Consider the following 24791-nt stretch of genomic DNA (forward strand, 5'->3'; position numbering starts at 1 on the left):
TGTGTAATGCCAAAGTCACTGTCCATAAATATGCTGCCCTCCTGGTGCTTCCGAGCACTGATGTCCCGGTATTCTCTTCTCCCCCAGCCCAGAAGGATCACCGATGCTGTTACCTCCTTGGCTGCCCACTTGTCCTTACAGGCGCGCATGTGTCTTGTGGTCCTCAGCTCATCCTCATGGCCGGCCTTGTGCTGCATTGTCCTCTGCTCTCCAGCATTGCCACCCACATGTAGTGAGGATCCTGGTTCTCCTCCATGGCTGCCCACTTGTGTTTTGGCCCTCGACTCTAACATAGGTCCCTAGGCCCAAAGCAGGGAGCATGTTTTCCTGGTCTACAGGGTAGAGTGCACACTCGCTCCCTGTCCCTTTAACGTGAAGGGTGGGCAACTTGCTAAGGTATATCCAGCCTATCGCTGGAAGGCACCACAAGGTATTCAAAGCTTCCGCTCCTGCTGGGAGGGGCCGTAGAAACTCCTAGCCTAGTCCTGTTGTGTTGGTCCAGTCTGTTGCTCTGGTCTGCCGGTATCCAGCACCAATCCTGCCTCTAACCAGTTCTGTGAGTGCTGAAGTTCCTGAACCAGTCCTGCCTGTGTTCCTGGACCCGTCCAGCCCATGTTGTCTGTGTTCTTGGACCTGTCCAACCTTGGTTCTTGTACCGGACCTGTCCGTGTTTCTGGATCCTACCAGCCTGTGTTCCTGGACCCTGTATCTTGGTACCAGCCTGTACATGGCTGCACCAGCTGTTATTTCTATAATTGTATATTAAAACAGTTGTCCACTGCTTGGTCATCCCCTTTTCAATCCCTATGTTTGCACCCAGTAAAATAATACTTATTCTCACTTCCAGTGCCAGCACCATTCCAGTGGTGTTTGCATTGCATCTCCCAAGGATTGCGTGACATCGCTATGTCATGTGATCCCTTTGGCCAATCAGTGCTGGTTTCTTTCTCCCCTCCTTTGTACAAATTAGACACATCTGAAAGAAATGAAACCTGTGGCTTCTCTTTTATCTTCTCCGGATGTCAATTACGTTCATAGGAAAAGAGAAAAAAGCCAGAGGTGATTTTTTTTTTATATCTTTGTCAGCACTGTGTCTCTTGGGGATTGCGTGACATAATCATCAGGAGATGCAGTGCTGATATCTTTGAAATGGTGCCAACACCGGAGGTGAATGTAGGTGTTATTATTTTTAAGGGGTCAAATATAGGGATTTAGAATTAGTTGTCCGGGTATTGGGCAACCGCTTTAAGGAATTGATCATTGCACAATTTTGGACCAAAAACTATCTAGTATATAAAACTGAGTGTATGTGTGTGTGTGTGTGTATATATGTGTGTGTATGTATGTGCCTAAAGGAATCCGCATTGTCGCATTTATAATCACAAAATTTTGCACAGCTGCCTCATTTGACTCAGGGACCGTCATAGACTATGTCTTGAGTGGAAAATGTAACCCCGCGCTTTCCAGTTATTCCCAAAAAACCTGCTTACATTAAAGTCAATGGAGCTGGGAGCTCCAAGTCATTAATAGAAGCTGTGATTGGTTGCTATAGGCAACGAAGGACATTCTTAGTATTAGAAACTTGTGTGTGAGGTAATATGATTTCAGTGGAGACATAGAGAGAGACAGAGAGAAAAAAAAGACAGAGAGAGAGACAGACAGAGACAAACAGACAGCGACAGAAAGAGAGAGACAGATAGACAGACGGGAGAGAGGCAGACAGGGAGAGAGACAGACAGGAAGAGAGACAGACGGGGAGAGAGACAGATGGGGAGAGAGGCAGACGGGGAGAGAGGCAGACAGGGAGAGAGACAGACAGGAAGAGAGACAGACGGGGAGAGAGGCAGACGGGGAGAGAGGCAGACGGGGAGAGAGGCAGACGGGGAGAGAGGCAGACGGGGAGAGAGGCAGACGGGGAGAGAGACAGACGGGGAGAGAGGCAGACGGGGAGAGAGGCAGACGGGGAGAGAGGCAGACGGGGAGAGAGACAGACGGGGAGAGAGGCAGACGGGGAGAGAGGCAGACGGGGAGAGAGGCAGACGGGGAGAGAGGCAGACGGGGAGAGAGGCAGACGGGGAGAGAGGCAGACGGGGAGAGAGGCAGACGGGGAGAGAGGCAGACGGGGAGAGAGGCAGACAGGGAGAGAGGCAGACAGGGAGAGAGACAGACAGGGAAAGAGGCAGACAGGGAGAGAGGCAGACCGGAAGAAAGGCAGACAGGGAGAGAGACAGACAATGAGAGAGGCAGTTAGGGAGAGAGACAGACAGAGAGACAGACAGAGAGAGACAGACAGAGAGAGACAGACTGATAGAGAAATGGATAAAGAGAGTTGGATAGAGAGAGACAGACAGAGCGTGGCAAACAGAGTGCGGCAAACAGAGACAGACAAACAGAGAAATAAAGAGAGAGACAGACAAAGAGAGAAAGAGATGGAAAGACAGAGAGACAGACAAAATGAATAGAGAGAGAGACAGACAAAATGAATAGAGAGAGAGACAGACAAAAAAAGAGAGACAGAGACAAGCGGAGAGAGAGACAGAGAGAGAGAGGCATACAGAAAGAGACAGACAGAGACAGACAGACAGAGTGAGAGACACACGGGTACAGAGAGACAGACAAAAAAAGAGAGACAGACAGAGAGAGTAAGTGAGAAAGAAAGAGACAGTTACTATCCCGGACAACACCGGGTACTGTAGCTGGTATGAAATAAAATAAGATAAAAAAAAATTATTTTGTCCATATCTGTCTGTGAATGAAAGTCTTGAAGCCCCTCACCAGCTCCTTGTTCCTTACACTGTATATTAGAGGATTGCTGAATGGAGTCATCACTGTATTTATCAGAGATTTAAACTTGTTTTCATTGTGAGAATTATCCCCAGAAGGGGCTAAGTATAAAGCGATCAGAGCTCCGTAGTACAAGACGACGAGGAGCAGATGAGTGCTGCAGGTAGAAAAAGCTTTCTTCCTTCCGGTGATGGATGGTATGTTGAGGATGGTAATCACAATGCATATATAGGATACTAATACAAACAGAAATGGCAGCAGTATTGCAATGACCGATAAAAAGAAATCATGCCGAATTATGACGGAAGTATCAGACGATGATAAATTAAGTATAGGCGATAAGTCACAAAAGAAATGATCGATGATATTGGAGTCACAAAACTTCAACTGAATAATAAAAATGACTTCGACAGAATCAAGTACGAAAGCGAGCGACCAAGACAGATAGACCAACTGGTGGCAATGTTTAATGCTCAGAAGTGAAGAGTATCGTAAAGAGTCACAAATGGCCAAATACCGGTCATAGGCCATGACGGTTAAGAGGAAAGACTGAACTATCCCCAGAAAACTGTACATGTAAAACTGAAAAATACAACCCACCATAAGTAACTGTCCGGTCTCCCACCACGTAACGTACAACAACTGTGGAACGACGACAGACGAAAACAGAAAGTCGCAGAAGGCAAGATTCTGAAGAAAAATGTACATGGGGTGTCTGAGGTTTTTAGCAATCAGCACTGTAAGGACGACCAGAAGGTTTCCTACTAATATAACAATATAGACTAATAGTAAGATCACAAACAACATGATCTTGAAGCTTTGAAGGTCTTGGAACCCCAAAAGTAACACATAAGTGACCGTGGTGTGGTTGTCCTCACACATGCCGGGGGACTCCAAGATTTCAAAACCTGTTAAATGATAAAATAATATGAGATTAAAGGATAAAACATTGAGTGGATAAAGTCAATAAATAATACAAGTCATCTATCACAAAAGAATTCCCAGATTTGCTATCTTTTGGGATCTCAGAAATGTAGATGTGGATCTCAAGAAAGCTTGGTGTAATGCTCAAGTTACCTGGAATCATACAGTATTATTGCCATATTCGCGGGATCGGAGAACAAGAAATGTGTGTTTTGTGTTATTTTGTCAAATCCTATTTGTTCTATCTATCTAGAAATAGAAGCAGCACTTTTCCATACAAAGATGCATGCAAAGCCTCCAAAGATATGTCACGCTTGGACTGGTGAGCGTCCGACACATGGCTTGACAGATGCACATGGGCTAACAACTGTCCGGTGCACGGCGAAATACACAGGTATCAACGGGGATGACCCTGATAATAGAGAGTAGGGGATGGGCCTCCTCCTGACACTAACCTGAGTCTGGTCCCTAAGCTCCCCTAACATTCCTATACGAGTCCTTCCCCTCGTCGCCGTCACATGCTTAGTTCCTTACTAACCCTCCTCTCACCCTGGATAGTGACAAGGTCAGTGAGTGCGCTATAGTTTACCACTATAGTAATGACACACAGGGGAAGTGTCATGATTCACGTATGTCTCTGTATGTCCAGAGCCGTTGTATGTTTGTTTTCCTGCTGTCTGCATTCTCCGGGGTTAGATCCGATGGGAGGAGCCTATCCTGTCGTGCCTCGTTCGGGGGTCACGTTGTCTTATCTTGGAACTGTTTTCCTCGGTATGCCGCCAGTGATAGTTCCTGCTCTGCAGTGTGCTCTTCTGGTTCCTGTGAGTCTGTTCTGATCCTACCTAGTACTCCTTTCCTGACCTCTGTCTTTCTCGTCTTCTCTTACCTCCCTGTCTTCCTAACCCGCTCTCTGCTTTGTTATCCCGTCTCCGCTCCCTCCTCTATACTTACTTGTCCTCTTGGTTTCTGACCCCAGCTTGCTATCTGACTCTAGCTCTGCTCCCCTCCGGCTCCTGACGATACCTCATGGCTTTCCGACCCTCGGCTCTCACTTGACTCCGGCTCCGCTTACCCCTCTGTACTTACGTGACTTCTCAGGACTCAGTATATAGAAATAATCCAGCACACTCAAAGTATTCTTTAGAAAAAAAATTTATTTTATATTTTTGCGTTATTCTTGTGAGAATGTCAAAATAAGTAATGTGTCCAAGTCCAACGTTACGACCACAATCTTTGGTCTTTCTTTATCAAGGACTATAATGTACAAAGAAATATAAAAAGGAAACAATATGTACAACAAGTATATTGAACAGCATATACAGTAGTAATAATGTATGGCGTATCCTCAATTATTAGGAGAGAAAATAGAGGACATATTTGTAAATATAAAAGAATTTACACAAGGTCACACAATAAGGACAACAGTTTATATTCTAGGAAGAACAGTAACGACAGACCAGATAAGAACCTCATTGGTAAACATGATTATACATATAGGAGGAGATATCAACACAAGCAGACCAACCTCAATGGGCTATGGAATAGCGTCTATCACATGGAATGTCTGTCGTCTCGTGTTCTCTTCTCTCAGAGAGCCTATGGTTGGAAAATTATAAGGAAAAAACAATAAAACAAAAGAACAAGAACTAATAGAAATACGGGCTCATGAGTACAGAGGGAGTCAACATTAATGGCCATAGATCGGTGAAAATGTCGGTGGGTATATTCCTTATCACACTCGTGTTGGTGCTCAAAGACGAGAAAAAATCCTCTTTGTTCACTCTTTACATAGTACTGTATAACACAATACATGTGTCAAAAAGGGGTAAAAGAATTAATGTTATACCAGTTTTGTAAGAGCATATGACATTTTTAAAAAAACAATCAAACAGTGGGATATACCTAATGGTCCAAAGGAGATGGAGGAGTATTGTGTAAGGGCCCAGGACCATTTAAGCGCGGTAACTTGACCAAAGGTTAGGTCTACCCTATAGACTCCAGTGTTATATAGTCAAGGATCTATAACATATAATGCATACATCAGCATAAAATTATATAGGTAGAACCAGAGTGCTATATTACCAATTGATAAAGGAATTCATGAGAACATGAACCGGTACGTCAGCTGACTAGAAAATGGTAGGATACTTATTTGGATATGGGAACATCCCCCGGTTTGCAGGAATGTACAATGTGAATCCCTAAAATAAGGGAAAAAAAGGGGGGTACCATTTAGAGTATGGGAATAATTTATGACCGCAATGTTGTGCATTTGAATAAGCTAAATGATGCATGTTCCTTTAAGTGGTTAGGAGATGCCATATAAAATGCACATAGATGTGAGGTCACAGATTACTAGTTATAGTGATGAATAGAGCAATAGAGGATAAAGATCTTACCCAGTGGGTGATGAATTCAGGGTATGTCCTTTACGAGTATCTATGGAAAGTGAATAAAGGATACTATAATGGCAAGAGTGTGACAGTAGAAAGCGCTGTTTGCCCCTTGTTTAACACACACCTGCATTGGTGATACACGTGGTGAGTGGTGCCTGGGAGTGGGGATAAGAGCCCTATATGACGTTTATATAGTTAGTGGGGAACGCGCCCTCCTCCTCCACTCCCTGGAGGTGAGACGCAGAAGTGACGTGGTTGGAGCGCATCATGCGCATGCGCCGCTGGGTGTCCGAGCGGCGCATGCGCAGAAGGCGACTCGCATCCAACGTTGGTGTTTCCTGGTGGTGAAACGCAACTGTGACATCACGTTCGCAGTCATAAATTTTTCCCATACTCTAAATGGTACCCCCTTTTTTTTCCCTTATTTTAGGGATTCACATTGTACATTCCTGCAAACCGGGGGATGTTCCCATATCCAAATAAGTATACTACCATTTTCTAGTCAGGTGACGCACCGCTTCATGTTCTCATGAATTCCTTTATCAATTGGTAATATAGCACTCTGGTTCTACCTATATAATTTTATGCTGATGTATGCATTATATGTTATAGATCCTTGACTATATAACACTGGAGTCTACAGGGTATACCTAACCTTTGGTCAAGTTACCGCGCTTAAATGGTCCTGGCGCCCTTACGCAATACTCCTCCTTCTCCTTTGGACCATTAGGTATATCCCACTGTTTGTTTTTTTTTTAAAATGTCATATGCTCTTACAAAACTGGTATAACATTAATTCCTTTACCCCTTTTTGACACATGCATTGTGTTATACAGTACTATGTAAAGAGTGAACAAAGAGGATTTTTTCTCGTCTTTGAGCACCAACACGAGTGTGATAAGGAATATACCCACCGACATTTTCACCGATCTATGGCCATTAATGTTGACTCCCTCTGTACTCATGAGCCCATATTTCTATTAGTTCTTGTTCTTTTGTTTTATTGTTTTTTCCTTATAATTTTCCAACCATAGGCTCTCTGAGAGAAGAGAACACGAGACGACAGACCATTCCATGTGATAGACGCTATTCCATAGCCCATTGAGGTTGGTCTGCTTGTGTTGATATCTCCTCCTATATGTATAATCATGTTTACCAATGAGGTTCTTATCTAGTCTGTCGTTACTGTTCTTCCTAGAATATAAACTGTTGTCCTTATTGTGTGACCTTGTGTAAATTCTTTTATATTTACAAATATGTCCTCTATTTTCTATCCTCATAATTGAGGATACGCCATACATTATTACTACTGTATATGCTGTTCAATATACTTGTTGTACTTATTGTTTCCTTTTTATGTTTCTTTGTACATTATAGTCCTTGATAAAGACCAAACATTGTGGTCGTAACGTTGGACTTGGACACATTACTTTTTTTGACATTCTCACAAGAATAACGCAAAAATAAAAAATAAATGTTTTTTCTAAAGAATACTTTGAGTGTGGCGGATTTTTTCTATATATTGCTACGTGTTTTCCCGAGCACCTCACCTGTTGCATAGTTGAGCCAGGCCTAACTTCTATATTTTTCTCAGGACTCAGGACTGACCTTTGGTTTGATCGACCATTCTATTACAACCTTCCGTGGATGCTAGTGACTAGAGTTGAGCGGATCGGTCATAATTCGGGTCCGGCGGATCCGGATCGGGTTGCCGCCGAAGTCCGGATCCGATCCGGAATCCACGGCCATGTTAATCAATGGGGAGAGAGAGAGAAAAAAAAATGGATCCGGATCGTGCACCCCGAATCCCGGGTACTGGTCGGACTCGGATCGGGCGCTCAAACCGTGCGGATCCGGATTTTGCGGAACCGGGTCCGCTCTACACTACTAGTGACCTTTAGTGGGTTTGTGCCTAACTACGCTTAGGAGCACTACATCCTGAGTGAGTATCGGCTCCCCCTGGTGGTAGCATCACAGTAAGGAGGACCGACAGGGAGACATAGGTAAAAGGATGTACAAACAAACTTCACTGCTGCAGCCAGACACCAAGGCTGCAGCCAACTAGGCTCCAAATATGTACTGTGATATTGCTGTGTGTATTATCCCTGTATGGTGACATAACTGTGGGTATTATCTCTGTACTGTGACACCACTGTGTAAATTATCCCTGTACTGTGACTTTAACCCTTTGCTGTAACTTTACTTTGTGCATTATTTCCATCCTTTTCTTTAGGGAGACTAAAATAGTCATAACAGTTTCTTGTCCTTCTGCTGCAGGTGGTCCTGGTGGTCCTGGTGATGTAGGGCTCCTTTCCAAGTTTTGCTATTGGGCCCCTTGGTTGTTTATGTCCCTAAGAGTGTATAACTGCAGCCTTATATTTTATGCCCTAGGCTTCTCTATATAAATAAATGGTATAGTAATCTCCATTGTTTGTAAAGTAAAATGAATTACAAAGCTGTATATCCTAGCAAAGTAAGAATACTCAATATCTAAGACGCTCGTCTTTATAGATGCATGGATTGTTAATAAAATGTTATAATTCGTCACTTACCAATATGTGTAATAGTAGGAGCTTATAATAGTGAAGTTGATAATAGTCACACATGCTCGGTTCTGTCCTTATTTAAAGCTTTTACTATTACTGTGCTTTTATATACTTCATTCTATTACACACGGGAGACGATGTTTGTTTGTTTCTATTAATGTCTGGAAAACATGTTTTACCTCCCCACAGGATTATTAGCAACAAAACAATAAGGATTCAATTTTAAAAAAACTATTTTAATTGCCAATTTACATAAAGGCCAGGACCAATGATCAACAAAGCAACAAATTAATCATTAGTATTGTAAGAGAAATAATGACTGTCGACAGCCAAAATAAAGGGGAGCTGAGTGGTCATCTCACTTGTGTTGGACGTTTTTTATTCCTAATACAGTTAGGTCCAGAAATCTTTGGACAGTGACACAATTTTCGCGAGTTGGGCTCTGCATGCCACCACATTGGATTTGAAATGAAACCTCTACAACAGAATTCAAGTGCAGATTGTAACGTTTCATTTGAAGGTTTGAACAAAAATATCTGATAGAAATTGTAGGAATTGTACACATTTCTTTACAAACACTCCACATTTTAGGAGGTCAAAAGTAATTGGACAAATAAACCAAACCCAAACAAAATATTTTTATTTTCAATATTTTGTTGCGAATCCTTTGGAGGCAATCACTGCCTTAAGTCTGGAACCCATGGACATCACCAAACGCTGGGTTTCCTCCTTCTTAATCCTTTGCCAGGCCTTTACAGCCGCAGCCTTCAGGTCTTGCTTGTTTGTGGGTCTTTCCGTCTTAACTCTGGATTTGAGCAAGTGAAATGCATGCTCAATTGGGTTAAGATCTGGTGATTGACTTGGCCATTGCAGAATGTTCCACTTTTTTGCACTCATGAACTCCTGGGTAGCTTTGGCTGTATGCTTGGGGTCATTGTCCATCTGTACAATGAAGCGCCGTCCGATCAACTTTGCGGCATTTGGCTGAATCTGGGCTGAAAGTATATCCCGGTACACTTCAGAATTCATCCGGCTACTCTTGTCTGCTGTTATGTCATCAATAAACACAAGTGACCCAGTGCCATTGAAAGCCATGCATGCCCATGCCATCACGTTGCCTCCACCATGTTTTACAGAGGATGTGGTGTGCCTTGGATCATGTGCCGTTCCCTTTCTTCTCCAAACTTTTTTCTTCCCATCATTCTGGTACAGGTTGATCTTGGTCTCATCTGTCCATAGAATACTTTTCCAGAACTGAGCTGGCTTCATGAGGTGTTTTTCAGCAAATTTAACTCTGGCCTGTCTATTTTTGGAATTGATGAATGGTTTGCATCTAGATGTGAACCCTTTGTATTTACTTTCATGGAGTCTTCTCTTTACTGTTGACTTAGAGACAGATACACCTACTTCACTGAGAGTGTTCTGGACTTCAGTTGATGTTGTGAACGGGTTCTTCTTCACCAAAGAAAGTATGCGGCGATCATCCACCACTGTTGTCATCCGTGGACGCCCAGGCCTTTTTGAGTTCCCAAGCTCACCAGTCAATTCCTTTTTTCTCAGAATGTACCGACTGTTGATTTTGCTACTCCAAGCATGTCTGCTATCTCTCTGATGGATTTTTTCTTTTTTTCAGCCTCAGGATGTTCTGCTTCACCTCAATTGAGAGTTCCTTAGACTGCATGTTGTCTGGTCACAGCAACAGCTTCCAAATGCAAAACTACACACCTGTAATCAACCCCAGACCTTTTAACTACTTCATTGATTACAGGTTAACGAGGGAGACGCCTTCAGAGTTAATTGCAGCCCTTAGAGTCCCTTGTCCAATTACTTTTGGTCCCTTGAAAAAGAGGAGGCTATGCATTACAGAGCTATGATTCCTAAACCCTTTCTCCGATTTGGATGTGAAAACTCTCATATTGCAGATGGGAGTGTGCACTTTCAGCCCATATTATATATATAATTGTATTTCTGAACATGTTTTTGTAAACAGCTAAAATATCAAAACTTGTGTCACTGTCCAAATATTTCTGGCCCTGACTGTATATGACATTTTTAAGGGCATTGAAAGCACATAAAGGACAACAAGATAAAGTAGGTTGTAAAATGTATTCTGTACAGAATATTTTTGTATTTTCAGGATTTTTAGCAACTATGTTGTGTGTCTTGAAAACCTCTTAAAGGGAAACGCCATGTTTTCTCATGTAAATTGTTTCAATTAACTATTGACAATAGAGGATTGCAGGTTAGGCTAAGGCGGGCTTTACGCGTTGCGACATCGCTAGCAATTGCTAGTGATGTCCAGCGTGATAGCACCCGCCCCCGTCGCACATGCGATTTCTTGTGATTGCTGCCGTAGCGAACATTATCGCTATGGCAGCGTCACACGCACATACCTGTTCGGTGACATCGCGGTGACTGCCGAACAATCCCTCCTTTAAGGGGGAGGTGCGTTCAGCGTCACCGCGACGTCACTAATCGGCCGGCCAATAGAAGCGGAGGGGCGGAGATAAGTGGGACATAACATCCCGCCCACCTCCTACCTTCCGCATTGCCGGTGGACGCAGGTAAGGAGATGTTTGTCGCTCCTGCGGGTTTACACACAGCGATGTGTAATGCTGCAGGAGCAACAAACAACATCGTACCTGCGGTCGACCCGACATTATGAAAATGAACGACGCTACACAGATCACACTTTTGCAATCGTTTATCGTCGCACCTAGGATTTACACGTTGCGATGTCGCTACCTGCGCCGAATGTGCGTCACTAACGACGTGACCCCGACAATATTTCGGAAGCGATGTGGCAACGTGTAGAGCCCCCTTAGTTCACATTTCCGTCAATTTGTATCAGTCACAATCCGCGGCTCTGGTAAACAACGGAATCCGTTTGGCGGATTCCGTTGTTCCCATATACTTGTATGAGCGACGGATTGTGACTGATGATGCTGCGTTGCATCCTCCACGCGACTGGTCAGTTGTGGAATGACTTACCGTCGGGCAGCAGGAACGCAGCATGTAGCGTTTTTTGAGCAGTGGAATCCTTTTGATTCTGCTGTGCATGCTCTCTCTCCGCGGCGAACGATCAGCTGATTACCCGGCGTCCGGCTTCTGTGAGCGATCAGCTGATTACCCGGCGGCTGGCTTCTGTGAGCGATCAGCTGATCACCCGGTGGCCGACTTCTGTGAGCGATCGGCTGATCACCCAGCGGCCAGCTAATGTGAGCGATCAGCTGATCACCTGGCGGCCGGCTAATGTGAGCGATGAGCTGATCACCTGGCGGCCGGCTAATGTGAGCGATCAGCTGATCACCCTGCGGCCGGCTAATGTGAGCGATCAGCTGATCACCTGGCGGCCGGCTAATGTGAGTGATCAGCTGATCACCTGGTGGCCGGCTAATGAGAGCGATCAGCTGATCACCCGGCGGCCGGCTTCTGTGAGCGATCAGCTGATCACCCTGCAGCCAGCTAATGAGAGCCCTCAGCTGATCACCCGGCGGCCGGCTTCTGTGAGCAATCAGCTGATCACCCGGCGGCCTGCTAATGTGAAACCATGTGCAACCATGCTGGGACAGTGCTTTCAGGTAATTCCAAAGGCTGGAATAGGGTGTGTACGCACAGACACATAGCAACCAGGTCTCCCACACCTTAGAGGGGACCCTTGGGCAGACCCAAGAGGGGGCTTTCCTCCACATCTAACCTAGGGGTGTAGGGGAGGGGCTGGAAGCTAAGGTGGCAGCGGCTGTAAGGAAAGTAGGAGGAGATAGCCAGTCTGAGAGTAATAGGCGCAAAAAGAGGGTTGCTGGAGGAGAGACACGCACCGACACGCTAGTCAGACCCTGCACGTGTAGTAGCCTTTAGCGGGGGAGAACGGTTACCAGCAAGTCAGTCAGAAAGACGCTGAGGAAGTCAGCTAGTCGAGTACGGAGACTCCTGGTGACTAGGCACGCACGGGGAACAGGTCCCAAGAGTAGACATCCATTTATTGATATGCTAAACCTGCCGGTGAGGGGAACCACAAGTCCCACACCAACCAACTAGAGTCCGAGCCTCAGCAGCAACGAGGGGGCCCATAAGGGGGATTGAGCCTGGAGCTATCTCCCTTGGTCCACGCTGCCGGCAAACAGGCTGAAAAGGGGAGGAAAGGCAGTATCGACTTCCCTGGATGAATCCCACGGTACTTCAAGTCAGGGGTTATCCGAAACAAGAAGTGCTAGGAAGGTGAGTTAACGGTTACCCTTAGACCGGCCTAAAGGATACCTGGTTCCTCTTGGTTTATCTCAACATCACCCGGGTACCTCACAAAACATCTGAAAGTGAGTAAAGAACAGTTGAAAGATATCTTGGACTGAGACTGAGTTATTCTGGGACCTGTTGTTCTACACACCCGAGCCCCTGGGGCCAGCCTCACTCACGGGAGGCCACACCACCAGACTGCAGACTCCATCAGCCCCAGACACTCGTTAAACCTGCAGTGGCGGTCACCCATAACCCTGACCGCAAAACGGGAGTGGCGTCACGACTCCCATGTAAATAAACCTGACATACCTGTATCCAGATATACCCAAGGTGAAGACCCTGTGGCGTCCCCGAGGGTGGAGTGGTGTCCCTGGGGCGACCGCTGCAGGTGAGCGACACACTAGCCTAACTTGTCTCCTCCTTTCCCTGCACAGTGGCCTCTGCACAGATCACATAGCGAGACTATACGCACAGTCGTAGAAGTCAATGAGACATCTTCAGACTACAAACCCATAACTTTTTGTCTTTCATTTATCTAACTGTCATGATGTGACTTGTTGGATAACAAGAGATATGGGTCCCTATGCTATCTCTAAAGGTCTTGTTACACGTAGCGACGTTCCAGCGATCCTGACAACGATATGACCTGGTCAGGATCACTGGTACGTCGCTACATGGTCGCTAGTGAGCTGTCAAACAGGCAGATCTAATTAGCAACGCAGCAACGATACGGCGATCCGTATAATTACCTCTGCGGTCATAGGGACCCCGTCACACAGCAGCTATTCTGACGACTCAGACCTCGATAAAGGCGTAGTGTTTCCACCCAGGCGTGCCTTTCCACGCCCCTCTGCTCCGATTGGTGGTCACTACTGCTGCGCTGTCATTCTCGGATTGGGCGACCTTGCTATTAGAAGGCAACGCAGTAGCGCTTCCTTCCTACTACATTGCCTTCTTTATGGCATCGTCGCCCAATCATAACGCAGTTGTGACCACCAATCGGAGCTGAGGGGGCATTGAAAAACAAAGCAAAAACACACCCACATTGCTGAGTTCTGAGTCGCCAACTTGGTCGCTTGTCATTGTTATGGCGTCAAACACAGCAATGCATGCTGCCCAGCGGGACACCAACGGTCAAAAAATGAACCAGGACGTCCAGGTACGATCGGTGATATCGCAGCGGGGGGGCGGTCGCTGCTATGTGTCACACGTAGCAAGATCGCTAGCGAGGTCGCTGTTGTGTCACAAAACCTGTGACGTTTCAGCAATCTACCTAACGACATCGCTATGTGTAACGGGGCCTTAACACTAGGGAGCCCTATACTATCCCTAAATTGAAGGATGCTCCTGATGGTGGAGATGCTCGAGTTCCATTCCTGGACCTACTCCTGACCAAACTTAGTATGATTTTCCCCTTCCACCAGGGAAGGACGAGGCTGGAGTGTGATGTGAATAGAGGATTGCAGGCAACTCACCTCCTCCTTTTCCTGCACAATAGCCTCTGCACCGATCATAGAGCGACACTATTACAGACGGTCATAGAAGTCAATGACACATCTTCAGACTACAAACCCCCGACTTTTGTCTTTTATTCATCTAACGGTCAAAATGTGACTTCTTGGATAATGATGGATTTGGGTGCCTATGCAATCCCTCATACTAGGGAGCCCTATACTATCCCTAAATTGAGGGATACTCCTGATGGTGGAGATGCTTGAGTTCCATTCCTGGACCTGCTCCAGACCAGACCTAATCTGATTTCCCCCTTCCACCAGGGAAGAACGAGGCATGAATGTGATGTGAATAGAGGATTGCAGGTGTGTCGCCCAGGAATATAATAATAATTTATTCATTTATATAGCGCTATTAATTCCACAGCGCTTTACATACATTGGCAACACTGTCCCCATTGGGGCTCACAATCTAGAGTCCCTATCTGTGTCTTTGTAGTGTGGGAGGAAACCAGAGTACCCGGAGGAAACCCATGCAAACACGGGGAGAACATACAAACTCCTTGCAGATAGTGTCCTTGGTGGGATTTGAACCCGGGACACAGTGCTGCAAGGCTGCAGTGCTAACCACTAAGCCACCATGCCGCCCCGAATATGGGGTACTCGGTCCCGGGCAGGGTACAATTGGGGAATGTCACTTTGGTGGCCATTGCTCGGTTCTGTGCCCTGGGTGATTTTTGAAAAGGGGATATATTTACAGGGGATTTAGGTTAGTGTTCACACGTGACGCCACTTGCGGTTTTACGGCTGTATATGTGGAGGCACCGCTGCAGAATGTCCCTACTGGGGCCGGTGTTAATTGCAGCCTGGATGGTAGGCCCGCCGCAAGCAGGGTCGGGCCCCAGAGGATGGGTGATGTGACGGGCATAGGAAGAAGGTAGTCCACACAGAGGTTTAGTGCAACTGTTTTTTACTCACTGCTGGTTGGTGGTAACCGGTTACCCGAGGCCGGCTGGTTTGACCTCCAGGTCCCCTTCGTCCCAGTGCCAGTTAGTACTCTGGTACCTTCTTCCCTTGCACCTGTTCCTGGTCAAATGGGTCCTCGTGGCGTAGAGCAACTGGGGGTCCCCGTCTGCTGGTTTGTCCACTTCTGACAGTAGCATGAACCCTGTGGGGTTGAGTCTCTGGTCCTGTCCCCGGTTCTCCCTTTGCTACTGAGTCTTCGGATTTTTAGGGGTCAGCGAGGTCCTTGATGGTTCTCTCGCTGTGTAGGTGTTAACAGATCGGCATGGAGCTGTTTTCTGTCCTAGGGTCCTGTACCCCGTCGGTGTGTTGTTCCCCGAGCGCTCCACCGGCTCTACTGGCAACTACTCTCCTGAGTACCAGGTTACCGTTAACCCGAGACAGCTTGCCCCTTCACGTCCACCTTCACTCTCCTACTCCGACACACTATTGTCACACTCTGTCTCTCTCCACAGTCCGCCCCTCCCACCTGGTTAACTAGTGGACTGGACTGGCTCCACCTCTAGGCAGCCATCCATTGGTCTGACCCTACCCTTGCACCATTGTATGTGGGATTGTTTGGGGAAAAACTGGGATTACCTGGATTTTTGTGTGTTACCGACACTGGTATTCTGGGGCCTAGAGGGTAGGCCCTGCATCCCAGTGAGGATGCAGAACCTTGTAGCTCCCTGATGGCTTCAGGGGCGCTACACAGGTAGCAAACCTCCTCCTTTCCTGGCACAATGACCTCTGCAAAGATCACGAAGAGAGACTATTATGCACGGTCATAGAAGTCAATGAGATATCTTCAGATAACAAACCCACAACTTTTTGTCTTTCATTTATCTAATTGTTGTGTGATGCCCTGGCAAAACCAGGGTGTCACAGACCTGCAGAAATCCAGCAAAGAGCAGGTCATTCTCCTCCTTGGTAACCTGATCCCGCACCAGTGCAGCAGGACAGACACCCCCCCAGTGTAAGAGCTAAACAGAGCAGGAGGGGAGGTGCTGGAGCAGAGTGTGTGGGGAGAGGAGCCCGGAGTTGTAGCTCCTGGGCTGCTACAGAAGTGTGCTCCAAAAGGGCCGGTAAAGGCTGTTAGTGATGAAGGGACTTGAGGTGACCGGGGCAGGGTAGTGGCCCGCCGGTATCGAAAGAGATCCCGGATCACTGCAGGGGAGTGGACTCCCCGTTCCCGGCCGAGGAGGAAAGAAAAAGAAAGAGTGGAGAAAGAGGCACCTGGCTGCAGGGAAAGAACAGGGCCCTGCTGTACCGGGTGTGGGATCCGAACACCCTCGGTACCAAAGGTTACGGACTCCGGCAATTTCTGGTTAATTCCTGACTCTGTGTGAATTTTCTTGCAAAGCGAACTGTGAGTAACAACATCCCCCGGTCCAACCAGGCGCACAGCTCTCAGACAGTCTCCGTCTCCTCCCTGCACCACCTCACGGGGGTCCCAGGACACCAACACCCTACCCGTGGAGGGAAATCACCACCTTGCTGCCCACCACCATCCCCGGGATCCATTTAACTGGCAGCGGCGGTGCTCCGTTACCTCACCGCACACCACGGGTGGCGTCACGGACAATCTCCCTTACCTAATCCCCTTCTTACTGTGGAGCCTGGGATCACAGACCGGGTCACACCACCGTGATACCCACAGAAGTGACCCCGTGGCCCGGATCTGAGTACCCCTTATCCCTGGGCGACACAGTTGCAATCTGAATTATTGGATAATGAGGGATAGGGGCCCCCTATGCTGCCCTCATGCTAGGGGGACCTATGCTATCCCTACATTGAAGGATACTCCTGATGGTGGAGTCACCCAAGTTCCATTCCTGGCCTGTTCCTGACCAGACCTAGTCTGATTTCCCCCTTCTACCAGGGAAGGACGAGCCTGGAGTGTGATGTGAATAGAGGATTGCAGGCAACTCACCTCCTCCTTTCCCTGCACAATGGCCTTTGCACCAATCACAGAGTGAGACTATTACGTACGGTCATAGACGTCAATGAGGCATCTTCAGACTACAAACTCGCAACTTTTGTCTTTTATTGATCTAACTGTCATGATGTGACTTGCTGGATAATGAGAGATATGGGTCCTTCATGCTAGGGGGCCCTATGCTATCCCTAAATTGAGGAATACCCCTGATGGTAGAGATGCCCGACCAGACCCAGTATGATTTCCCCACCAGGGAAGGATTATTATTATTATTATTATTTATTATAGCGCCATCAATTCCATGGCGCTTTACATATGAAAGGGGTGTACATAATTGGGACGAGTACAATATTCATAAACAATATGTGATGCCCTGGCCTATCAGGACGTCACAGGGTATTGTGCAATCTGCCCTTCTGTGCAGTATCCACCTCCTCCTTGGTTACCGGTCCCTAACCTTTGGTGTTGCCAAGAACAAGCTAATCAAAATCCTGGGAACACTCTGCACCACATCCACAAGACACACCAGTGGACGGCCTAAGTGGAATAGGGTCGCCCACTTGGGGGGTTGGTTAAGGGGGGGTCAGGAGTGTTAGGACAGTCAGTTAAGCAGTGACTCTCAAGAAGAGAGGTCACAAGTCGGTTGAGGAGTGACTCTCGAGAAGAGAGGTCAGGAGCTGGGCTCCTAGGAACTACTAGGTGGCAGACGTTGGTCTGGGCCTGGTAGGAGCTGGACCCCGGTCACAGGGGATCGTGACAAGGGGCATGGCATTATCGTTGGGGACAGCCGGCGGCCTTGTGCCATCACCGGGCAGGTGCCAGGGCACGATGGGGTACGTGGACCCTAGGTCAGGGAGTAGCTTCAGGCGTCCTGACAATTTACCCGACGAGGACGGAGCCTTCAAGATCCGTTCTCCACCCGTTCCAAAATCAGGGTACTAGCGCAATGAGGGGGATAAGACTTTCCACTACACAGTCCAGAAAATCCCAAGCGTGAACCCTGACAGCAAGCTCACTCAGTTAGCCATACTGGGGAGCAGGACCCGATTAGTTCTACATTAAAGGGACCAACTAGAAGACAAAGGTGCCAAGGCAAACGTCACAGACTAACAGGCAACACCAACGGCACGGGACCCAGGTGTGCTCCCTCCCAGCGGCAGCAGTGTCCAGAACTTTGGTTTACCACAGTTGTCGGTGTCAGCGTTATTGGACTGAGTGAGTACGCAAGTGACCCTTACCTCCCCAACGGCACCTCCCTGTCACCATCACCGAGTCCCGGGGCATTTTTCTACCCGTGGAGGGGTTAAACACCTGGCTGCCCACTCCATCGCTACCGGGTACTCCCAAACCGCAGCGGTGGTACTCCACTTTACCACACACCACGGGTGACGTCACTAACTTTCCACACCATCTCCTGTAAATCTTTTCTTTAAATTTGAGTGGCCATACAACAGACCCCCATGGGTCTGGAGACCCCTTGAGCCACCGCGGATCCGGATCCGAGCAAATCCGCTGCTGGCATGGGGCGGTACAAATACATGGCACAGACTGATACAGGAGGATAGAGAACCCTGCCCACGAGGGCTCACAGTCTACAAGGGATAGGTGAGGATACAGTAGGTGATGGTAGAGCTGGTTGTGCGGCGCTGTATCAGACTGAGGGTTACGGCAGGTTGTAGGCTTGTCAGAAGAGGTGGGTCTTCAGGTTCCTTTGAAGCTTGTCAAGGTAGGCGAGAGTTTGATGTGTTGTGGCAGCATGGGGCAGGATGGGGCAGGAGTGTAATGTTAGGCACAGACGAAGACTGTGAGAGAATAGAATCTGTTTTGTTCTCATAGTATCCATATTGTCTTATAGATAATGATGTCATGGGGCTCAGCTAACACTGATGAGTGGCGAAGTTTCACATTGCTGTTCACAACCCTTCTACTTTTATTGTTGCACAGTTCAGTGGAAACTTATCCTTTGCTTGTGACCTTATATAAACTGGTCACATGTACTAATAAAGGAGAATTATTTGAGTACACCATACTAAGCGTGTGTGCTGTATTTGTGACGCCCTGGCAAAACCAGGTAGTCACACAATTTAGGCCCCCACACAACACCTTCCCTCACAGGGTTACACACAGCCGACCTGAAACCCTAGTCACCCCCCCCCCCAGGGAAGGACAGGCACACCAGTGGGCGGGACCAGGCGGATGGAGAACGCCGACCTAGGGATCTGGAGAGCCCGGGGCAGGAAAAGCAGTAGTTCAAGTTTAGAGCTCAAGTTGAGTGGAGTGGAGGAGGTGAAGCTCAAGCGCAGAGAGCAGAGGTGCCGGGGTTGGAGCCCTGGTGCATTGGCTAGGTGGCAGACGGTGGTCCGTGTCTAGCAGGAGACGGGAAGACGGCAGCCGGAGATCCGAGGTGGACCGGGGCAGGGTTGGAGCCCGCCGGTACCGACACCGGAGAACCGACCCGGAAACCGTTCACAGAGGGGGTACTTGGACCCTGAAGCCAGGACCGGAACCAACGGCCTAGCTAATTAACCAATTGAGGGCAGGATTATTGGTCCTGTCCCAACCAAAGTCCCAAAAGCAGACAACCACCCACAGAGAGGGATAGGACATCCGCCAGGGCCCGGAAGATCCCACGGGTCAGCGTCAGCGGGCACGGCTCCTAACAATAGTACCGGGAGCGGACTCCCGCGTTCCACATCGGGAAGTCCACCACATCACAACACAGTGCAGAGGAAAGTGATACAGACCACCAGCCCAGGTGGGGGACCAGAGTACACCCGGCCGCGGCGGCCGGCCACCAGCACCTTGGTTAACCACTGGACTTGTCTGATTTCTTTAACCGTGAGTAAGCTGAGACTCCCTGGTCTGACCAGGCGCGCCGACCCCTGCCATCACCGTCCCCTGCCCCAAGTCACCAGGTCCCGGGGAAACCATCCCTACTCACGGAGGGGTTAACAACCAGCTGCCATCCCATCGCCCCGGGTGTCACACAGCAGCAGCGGTGGTGCCATACTTCACCACACACCATGGGTGGCGTCACAGACTGACTACGGCAAATCCTGTACAAATACGTTCCCCTTTGATTTGGAGTGTCCGCGTGACCCCCGGGTCCAGAGAATCCCTTGAGCCACACTGCGGGTCTGGATCCGAGCAGCTCGGCTGCTACTGACGTGGGGGAGGCACATATTGATTTCCCGAGCTCTCGTAAAACAAATCTTATTAATTTGGAGTTCAAGAGGGGTGTATTTCGCTCACAAGACAAATAGGGGAAAACCAAAACTCTGACACACTGCACACACACAGGATAGGACAAGAAGATATTCAGGAGGAAAACAAGAGCAGGAAGGATGCAACAAAAGACAACTGGGGTAAACTGTACAACCACACAAGGCAACAAGAACTACTAACACCAGAAAGTCTGGGACACCACACCACCCCAGACCAACTAAGATAAACTATAGCTGTCATAGTAGGAAGCCCAGCCAGTATGGTGGGGAGCAGATGTGATAGGCTCCTTCACACCAGGTAACCAAAGAGAGCAATCAGGTTTTCTGCAATGGTACCGCATTGTTCAAGTGGAATACAAAATCTATTTAGCAGAGCACATAAAAAAAAACAAGAAAAAAAATCTTCATGGGTGTAGCCATGCCCAATCCCTCCCATACCTTGCCTTTTTAGGTGAACCATTTTGGGAGTGGTGTGTACCAAAAGTCACAATATTGTTGTGCAACTTCCAGGTTGCACCTAAAAATTGCTCAAGAATTTTTGTAAAATTGCAGATATATATTCATACATTTAGATTTTTCACTGCTGATGCATGAACATGTATGCACGTTACTCATGTACATATGTATACACCTAACATTTTATTCATTGGTGCTAAATGATTGTGTAGTTTATTCACTGCTGGTATATATTTACTTATATATTTTTGTGTATATGGTTTATTCACTGCTGATATATGATCATGTGTGTGGCCAATTCGCAAGATTGTAGAAGGCTGTGAAAAAGGTTAAAAAAATTAATTTTGTGCTCAACTGTCACCGAAAATCCCCTGCTTGTTCTCCACTGGCTCCATCTGGTTCCAATCTTTTCCGGTCTTCCTCCAATGTACACTGGCACTTCTTGTGCTGATTACGTGTCACAAAGTGATAGGATAGCGAAGGACAGAGGCTCCAATGCTGTCCCTCATGCCCCCAGGCTATCCCTAACCTCAGGGTTACCCCTAATGATGTAGATGCCTGAGTCTCATACCTGGCTATTCTCCTGACCAGAACTAATCTGATTCACCCCCTCCACCAAGAAAGGAAGGGGCAGGAGTGAGAAGGAAACACAGATAAAGACAGACAGGGGAAACCAGGTCTCTGACACACTGCAACCTGACAGGAACAAGCAATGAGAGACTCAGGAGAAAAGCAAGAGCAGGGAGGAAGCGACAAAAAGACAACTCTACATCAGTAACACTGTCCCCATTGGGGCTCACAATCTAAATTCCCTATTATGTCTTTGGAGTGTGGGAGTAAACCAGAATACCCAGAGGAAACCCCCACAAACACGGGGAGAACATACAAAATCCTTGCAAATGTTGTCCTTAGTGGTATTTGAACTCAAGATACCAGCACTTAAAGCAACAGTGCTAACCACTGGGCAACCATGCCGCCCTGGATATATGTAGCCCCCTTGGGTAAATGTTTATCAGCCCTTGCATTTAGTACATAGACTTTACCAGTGTAGGTCTCCCACTCTTTTTAAAATTGACCAAAAATGTATTCTCATGCCCACCTCTACATGTCTTCCAGGGTATATTGCAATCCCTCCTATAAATTTGGCCCAAATTGACTGCTTGCCCTGGAAATGGATCAGTTTAGGCTTGTGGACACTGAGGACTTCCGCAACCTCATGACGGTTGTCTTTTCTCTGTACTTGGTCTCTTGGTCTGCCACTATTTTTCCTGGGGAGCTATCCCCGCTTTACAGAAGCACATGTCCCATAACATAATCCATGCCCTGACCATTGCATTTACTGGGAAGGTCCACTTAACCACCGACACGTGGACAAGTGCTTGTGGCTGGGACTGAGTCAGACTGGGAAACGTCTCTCCTGCTTCCAACACCCAGGTATGAGAGTCCAAGTTCCATCAGGGTTTCCCCCACTTCCTACACTAGTTCCTGCACCCCCTCCTCCTCCTCGACCATATACACAAGGTGATCATGTAACCCTCGATCTTAATTTTTCAAGGGTGAGCACAATGTCCTCTTTCATCATTTTTAGAGGTCTACATCAAAAAATATCCTACACACGTTTATGTATTCCACGGGGTAAATGTTTTTCAGCTCTTGCACTTTGCGCATCAGCTTTACCAGTGTAGTAGTCCTACTCTATAAAATTGTCCAAAATTTGTTTTATTACTACTCCTCCGTAAAAGGGGGGTAATACTCTGACAACTCTGACAACGTTGTTCCCAACAGCAACCTGGGAGTCAGAGATGCATCCAGGCGTCATCTCCATGCTGTTCCCATTCCATTTGAGCGCTGTTTCTTCTGTGAAGATCAGCTCTGAGGTTTTTGCTACCCCATATGACAATAGTATTGTGTTGGGACAGAAGCCCTGATTCCAAAGATGTATCACAAAGTTTACTGGATGCAGCAGTTGCAACACAGTCAGAGTTCTTAGATGTAGCAGAGCTCAGTAAGCTAGGCCCGCCCACACCACAGCTCTCTGTACATTGTATATCCACAATGAGCTGCTTATCAGAGGTGGGGATGTGGTTGAACAAATTCTCATGAGCCCTGTAGTCCTGGCAGTGATAATCATATGGTTAAAAACATTCATTGTAAGTAAACCACAGCACACAGCTTGATAAGTGACACATGGCTGAATTCAGTGTTTTAACCCTTACATGCTGTCCTCGAATTACATACCAAAACCCTGCTGACAGAATCCCTTTAATACATTTTCTATTCATTTTCACTGTGAAACCAGAGACATTTTCTTTCAACCATTATTTTCCATATTAAAAATAACAACCGGATTTTGAAACCTGTGTAAATAGAAGAATAAAAATATTGAAGTGTGGATTTAGAGATTTGGATAAAACTGATAAATTATGATTGTCTATGGGTTCACTGCATGAGACAGAAAAGCAAACACATCGAAAAATTGCACTACCAAATTTACTCTACAAAATCATTACTCACGGAATGATTCTTCATTGTTAAGACTTTCGGGTCTAAATTAAAAGATCTCGCGCAAACATATGAAAGTCTGCTCCGACGTAATGTAAAATGTGTAAAAACGTTTTAAACAATGTAATCGGAGCACAATTTTCAACCACAAACGACAAGGTATTAGAAGGGAAAGAACGGAGATGACTGGACTGATTCGCGTAATTCCGATTGAGCACATAGAATGGAAGGAACACGAATTTCCTACCTTCTCACGTAACCGAAGTGGCATTTGATGTCTTAGGGCTGGCGCAATGTCATACTCAGATGATGTTCATCCAGTCCTGGCTAATCAAAATACACAACGGGAATTCTGGAAGGTAGAAGTTCATGGGCCTCTCATCTAACCACCAGATATCCCTAACCTCTACGCTGGAGATGACTGGATTGATTCTCGGAATTCTGGTTGAGCATCCAGGATGGAATTCCCACGAACCTCCTACCTTCTGTTGTAACCAATATGACACTTGATGTCTTAGGGTTGGCCCAATGTCACACTCAGATGATGCTGATTCAGCCCTGGCTAATCAAAAGCCGCACGGGTAACTCTGGAAGGGAAAAGATTCACAAGCCTCCTGTCTAGCCACCCGGTACCCCTAACCTCTATGCTGGAGATGAGTGGACCAATTCGCTGAATTTTGATTCAGCATCCAGCATGGAACACCCACGAATCTGCTACATTTTGGCGTAACCATAGTGGCATTTGATGTCTTAAGGGTGCTTTACACGCTGCGACATCGCTAGCCCCTGCCCCCATCGTATGTGCAATATGTGTTGATCGCTGCCGTAGCGAACATTATCACTACGGCAGCGTCACACGCACATACCTTGTCAGCGACGTCGCTGTGACCGCCGAACAATCCCTACCTCAAGGGGGAGGTGCGTTCGGCGTCATAGCGACGTCACTGCGGCGTCACTAAGCGGCCAGCCAATAGAAGCAGAGGAGCGGAGATGAGCGGGATGTAACATCCCGCCCACCTCCTTTCTTCCTTCTTTTCCGGTGACCGGAGGTAAGAAGATGTTCATCGCTCCTGCGGTGTTACACATAGCGATGTGTGGTGCCGCCGGAAAGACGAACAACATTGCTACTCACCAGACAACGATATTTGGTTTTTGGATGACCTCTCCAACACCAACGATTTTTACCACTTTTGCGATCGTAGAAGGTCGCTCGTACGTGTCACACGCTGCGATGTCGCTAACGACGCCGGATGTGCGTCACGAACACCGTGACCCCGACGATAAATCGTTAGCAATGTCACAGCGTGTAAAGCCCCCTTTAGGGTTGGTGC

General features: G+C 47.3%; 1 protein-coding gene across 1 annotated transcript; it reads right to left on the bottom strand.

Moving 5' to 3' along the window:
• Positions 1-2727: 2727 nt before the first annotated feature.
• Positions 2728-7731, bottom strand: LOC142254318 (olfactory receptor 1500-like). The gene is made up of 2 exons (XM_075325364.1): positions 7713-7731; positions 2728-3692 (listed from the first exon to the last, which is right to left on the bottom strand). Exons 1-2 carry the CDS (start codon positions 7729-7731, stop codon positions 2728-2730), a joined length of 984 nt encoding a protein of 327 aa, XP_075181479.1.
• Between the last annotated feature and the right edge of the window lie 17060 nt (positions 7732-24791).

This window comes from Anomaloglossus baeobatrachus, chromosome 10 (assembly GCF_048569485.1).
Source record: "Anomaloglossus baeobatrachus isolate aAnoBae1 chromosome 10, aAnoBae1.hap1, whole genome shotgun sequence".
Taxonomy (NCBI): Eukaryota; Metazoa; Chordata; class Amphibia; order Anura; family Aromobatidae; genus Anomaloglossus; species Anomaloglossus baeobatrachus.